Source organism: Melanostigma gelatinosum (genome assembly GCF_949748355.1).
Source record: "Melanostigma gelatinosum genome assembly, chromosome: 9".
Taxonomy (NCBI): domain Eukaryota; kingdom Metazoa; phylum Chordata; class Actinopteri; order Perciformes; family Zoarcidae; genus Melanostigma; species Melanostigma gelatinosum.
The window spans coordinates 954,764-959,763 of record NC_136642.1 but is presented as its reverse complement, the minus strand read 5'-3'; the positions used below and the strand labels follow the sequence as shown (position 1 = coordinate 959,763).

At 47.0% G+C, this 5,000-nt stretch overlaps 1 protein-coding gene across 1 annotated transcript in view; it reads left to right on the top strand.

Annotated features, from left to right (window-relative positions):
• thbs3a (thrombospondin 3a) overlaps positions 1 to 3,797 on the top strand; it is a gene marked incomplete at its 3' end in the record, with an annotated part of 13,768 nt that extends 9,971 nt beyond the window's left edge. The window contains exons 18-21 of the mRNA XM_079275525.1: positions 1,920 to 2,098; positions 2,174 to 2,222; positions 2,305 to 2,501; positions 3,621 to 3,797. Coding sequence (XP_079131651.1) covers positions 1,920 to 2,098; positions 2,174 to 2,222; positions 2,305 to 2,501; positions 3,621 to 3,797 — 602 coding nt within the window. The remainder of the gene's footprint in view (positions 1 to 1,919; positions 2,099 to 2,173; positions 2,223 to 2,304; positions 2,502 to 3,620) is intronic.
• Between the last annotated feature and the right edge of the window lie 1,203 nt (positions 3,798 to 5,000).

Here is a 5,000-nt window from a genome sequence, read left to right as displayed (position 1 = left end):
TCTGAACACAACCAGAAAGACTCTGATGGTAACAATCTGAACACAACCAGAAAGACTCTGATGGTAACAATCTGAACACAACCAGAGAGACTCTGATGGTAACAATCTGAACACAACCAGAGAGACTCTGATGGTAACAATCTGAACACAACCAGAGAGACTCTGATGGTAACAATCTGAACACAACCAGAGAGACTCTGATGGTAACAATCTGAACACAACCAGAAAGACTCTGATGGTAACAATCTGAACACAACCAGAAAGACTCTGATGGTAACAATCTGAACACAACCAGAGAGACTCTGATGGTAACAATCTGAACACAACCAGAGAGACTCTGATGGTAACAATCTGAACACAACCAGAAAGACTCTGATGGTAACAATCTGAACACAACCAGAGAGACTCTGATGGTAACAATCTGAACACAACCAGAGAGACTCTGATGGTAACAATCTGAACACAACCAGAGAGACTCTGATGGTAACAATCTGAACACAACCAGAGAGACTCTGATGGTAACAATCTGAACACAACCAGAGAGACTCTGATGGTAACAATCTGAACACAACCAGAAAGATGGGAATGACACTATGACACCTGCTGGGTCTGTCTCTCTCTCTCCACCTGTCTCTCTCTCCACCTGTCTCTCTCTCCACCTGTCTCTCTCTCTCCACCTGTCTCTCTCTCTCTCTACCTGTCTGTCTCTCTCTCCACCTGTCTGTCTCTCTCTCCACCTGTCTGTCTCTCTCTCTCCACCTGTCTCTCTCTCTCCACCTGTCTCTCTCTCCACCTGTCTGTCTCTCTCTTCACCTTTCTGTCTCTCTCTCCACCTGTCTCTTTCTCTCCACCTGTCTCTCTCTCTCCACCTGTCTGTCTCTCTCTCCACCTGTCTCTCTCTCTCCACCTGTCTCTCTCTCTCTTCACCTGTCTGTCTCTCTCTCTCCACCTGTCTGTCTCTCTCTTCACCTGTCTGTCTCTCTCTTCACCTGTCTGTCTCTCTCTCCACCTGTCTCTCTCTCTCCACCTGTCTCTCTCTCTCCACCTGTCTCTCTCTCTCTTCACCTGTCTGTCTCTCTCTCTCCACCTGTCTCTCTCTTCACCTGTCTCTCTCTCCACCTGTCTCTCTCTCTCTTCACCTGTCTGTCTCTCTCTCTCCACCTGTGTGTCTCTCTCTCCACCTGTCTGTCTCTCTCTCTCCACCTGTCTGTCTCTCTCTCCACCTGTCTGTCTCTCTCTCCACCTGTCTCTTTCTCTCCACCTGTCTCTCTCTCTCCACCTGTCTGTCTCTCTCTCCACCTGTCTGTCTCTCTCTCCACCTGTCTGTCTCTCTCTCCACCTGTCTGTCTGTCTCTCCACCTGTCTGTCTCTCTCTTCACCTTTCTGTCTCTCTCTCCACCTGTCTCTTTCTCTCCACCTGTCTGTCTCTCTCTTCACCTGTCTGTCTCTCTCTTCACCTTTCTCTCTCTCCACCTGTCTGTCTCTTTCTCTCCACCTGTCTCTCTCTCCACCTGTCTGTCTCTCTCTCCACCTGTCTGTCTCTCTCTCCACCTGTCTCTCTCTCTCTCCACCTGTCTGTCTGTCTCTCCACCTGTCTGTCTCTCTCTTCACCTTTCTGTCTCTCTCTCCACCTGTCTCTTTCTCTCCACCTGTCTGTCTCTCTCTTCACCTGTCTGTCTCTCTCTTCACCTTTCTCTCTCTCTCCACCTGTCTGTCTCTTTCTCTCCACCTGTCTCTCTCTTCACCTGTCTGTCTCTCTCTTCACCTGTCTGTCTCTCTCTTCACCTTTCTCTCTCTCCACCTGTCTGTCTCTCTCTCTCCACCTGTCTGTCTCTTTCTCTCCACCTGTCTCTCTCTCCACCTGTCTGTCTCTCTCTCCACCTGTCTCTCTCTCTCTCCACCGGTCTGTCTGTCTCCAGTTAACGGTGTTGGGGACGTGTGTGAGAACGACTTCGATAACGATGCCGTGATGGATTTAGTAGACGTTTGTCCGGAGAGCGCTGAAGTCACTCTCACAGACTTCAGAGCCTATCAGACGGTGATCCTGGACCCAGAGGGCGACGCCCAGATCGACCCCACCTGGGTGGTTCTTAACCAGGTGACCCTCCGATCCTCTCCACTCACAATAGATGTGGTAATTACTGGGTATTAACGGATCTAAATCTGTCCTCAGGGGATGGAGATAGTCCAGACGATGAACAGTGACCCTGGTTTAGCTGTTGGTATGTGTCTTTATTTATCCTTAAGACCAGGATCAGGGTTAGACCGGGATCACAGACCCTGACCTCCTCCGTGTGTCTGCAGGCTACACGGCGTTCAACGGCGTCGACTTCGAGGGAACGTTTCACGTCAACACAGTGACCGACGACGACTACGCCGGCTTCATCTTCGGGTACCAGGACTCGTCCAGTTTCTACGTGGTGATGTGGAAACAGACGGAGCAGACGTACTGGCAGTCCGTCCCCTTCAGAGCCACGGCCCAGCCGGCCCTGCAGCTCAAGGTCTCTACTGGGTTCTACTGGGTTCTACTGGGTTCTACTGTTGAGAGCCACGGCCCAGCCGGCCCTGCAGCTCAAGGTCTCTACTGGGTTCTACTGGGTTCTACTGTTCAGAGCCACGGCCCAGCCGGCCCTGCAGCTCAAGGTCTCTACTGGGTTCTACTGGGTTCTACTGGGTTCTACTGGGTTCTACTGTTCAGAGCCACGGCCCAGCCGGCCCTGCAGCTCAAGGTCTTTACTAGGTTCTACTTGGTTCTACTGGGTTCTACTGTTCAGAGCCATGGCCCAGCCGACCCTGCAGCTCAAGTTCTCTACTAGGTTCTACTGGGTTCTACTAGGTTCTACTGGGTTCTACTGGGTTCTACTGTTCAGAGCCATGGCCCAGCCGGCCCTGCAGCTCAAGGTCTCTACTGGGTTCTACTGGGTTCTACTGTTCAGAGCCACGGCCTAGCCGGCCCTGCCGCTCAAGGTCTCTACTGGGTTCTACTGGGTTCTACTAGGTTCTACTGGGTTCTACTGGGTTCTACTGTTCAGCGCCACGGCCCAGCCGGCCCTGCAGCTCAAGGTCTTTACTAGGTTCTACTTGGTTCTACTGGGTTCTACTGTTCAGAGCCATGGCTCAGCCGACCCTGCAGCTCAAGTTCTCTACTAGGTTCTACTGGGTTCTACTAGGTTCTACTGGGTTCTACTGTTCAGAGCCATGGCCCAGCCGGCCCTGCAGCTCAAGGTCTCTACTGGGTTCTACTGGGTTCTACTAGGTTCTACTGTTCTGAGCCATGGCCCAGCCGGCCCTGCAGCTCTATATATATATATATATATATATATATATATATATATATATATATATATATATATATATATATATATATATATATATATATATATATATATATATATATATATATATATATATATATATATATATATATATATATATATATATATATATATATATATATATATATATATATATATATATATATATATATATATATATATATATATATATAATGATAGGTATTTAATCTACACATGAGCTCCATCGATATAATCTAATAATAATGTATATAGATATAATCTACGTGCATCATAAATAAAATGGTCGCTGTGTCGGTCCTGCAGGCGGTGAAGTCTCGGACCGGACCCGGAGAGTTCCTGAGGAACGCCCTGTGGCACACCGGAGACACACCTGGAGAGGTGAAGCTGCTCTGGAAGGACCCGCGGAACGTCGGCTGGAAAGACAAAACCTCGTACCGCTGGCACCTCAGCCACCGGCCGCAGGTGGGCTACATCAGGTGAGACCAGAACCTGACCCGAGGCTCTAGTACTCTGTAAGGCAAGGCAAGTTTATTAGTATGGCACATTTCAACAACAAGGTAATTCAAAGTGCTTCACATAAAACCATTAAAAGCATCAAAACATAAGGCAAAAGAAAAGGAGATTTAAAAACAATTAAGAACATTCATTAAAACATTAAAACATTAAAACATTAAAAAACAGTGCAAGAAATAAAATTCAGTAGTAAAATGCAGAAATGCAGGAAATTGATTAATATATTAATTGAATGTGGTTCAATTAAAGGCAGCAGCAAACAGAAAAGTCTTCAATCTTGATTTAAATGAGCTGAGGGTCTCAGCAGACCTGCAGCTTTCTGGGACTTTGTTCCAGATATGTGGAGCAGAAACACTGAACGCTGCTTCTCCATGTTTAGTTCTGACTCTGGGAACAGGAAGTAGACCGGTCCCAGACGACCTGAGGGGTCGGGATGGTTCGTAAGGTAGCAGCAGATCAGAGATGTATTTTGGCCCTAAACCATTCAGTGCTTTGTAAACCAACAGCAGGATTTTAAAGTCAATTCTTTGTTGGACAGGAAGCCAGTGCAAAGACCTCAGAACTGGAGTGATGTAGTACTCTGCAGTACTCTGTAATACTCTGTAATACTCTGTAATACTCTCTAGTACTCTGCAGTACTCTGTAGTACTCTCTAGTACTCTCTAGTACTCTGCAGTACTCTGTAGTACTCTGTAATACTCTAGTACTCTCTGGTACTCTGCAGTACTCTGTAGTACTCTGTAATACTCTAGTACTCTCTGGTACTCTGCAGTACTCTATAGTACTCTGCAGTACTCTGTAGTACTCGGTAATACTCTAGTACTCTCTGGTACTCTGCAGTACTCTGTAGTACTCTGTAATACTCTAGTACTCTCTGGTACTCTGCAGTACTCTGTAGTACTCTGTAATACTCTCCAGTACTCTGCAGTACTCTGTAGTACTCTGCAGTACTCTCTAGAACTCTCTAGTACTCTGCAGTACTCTGTAGTATTCTGTAATACTCTCTAGTACTCTCTAGTACTCTGCAGTACTCTGCAGTACTCTCTAGAACTCTCTAGTACTCTGTAGTATTCTGTAATACTCTCTAGTACTCTCTAGTACTCTGCAGTACTCTGTAGTACTCTGTAGTACTCTGCAGTACTCTCTAGTACTCTGCAGTACTCTGTAATA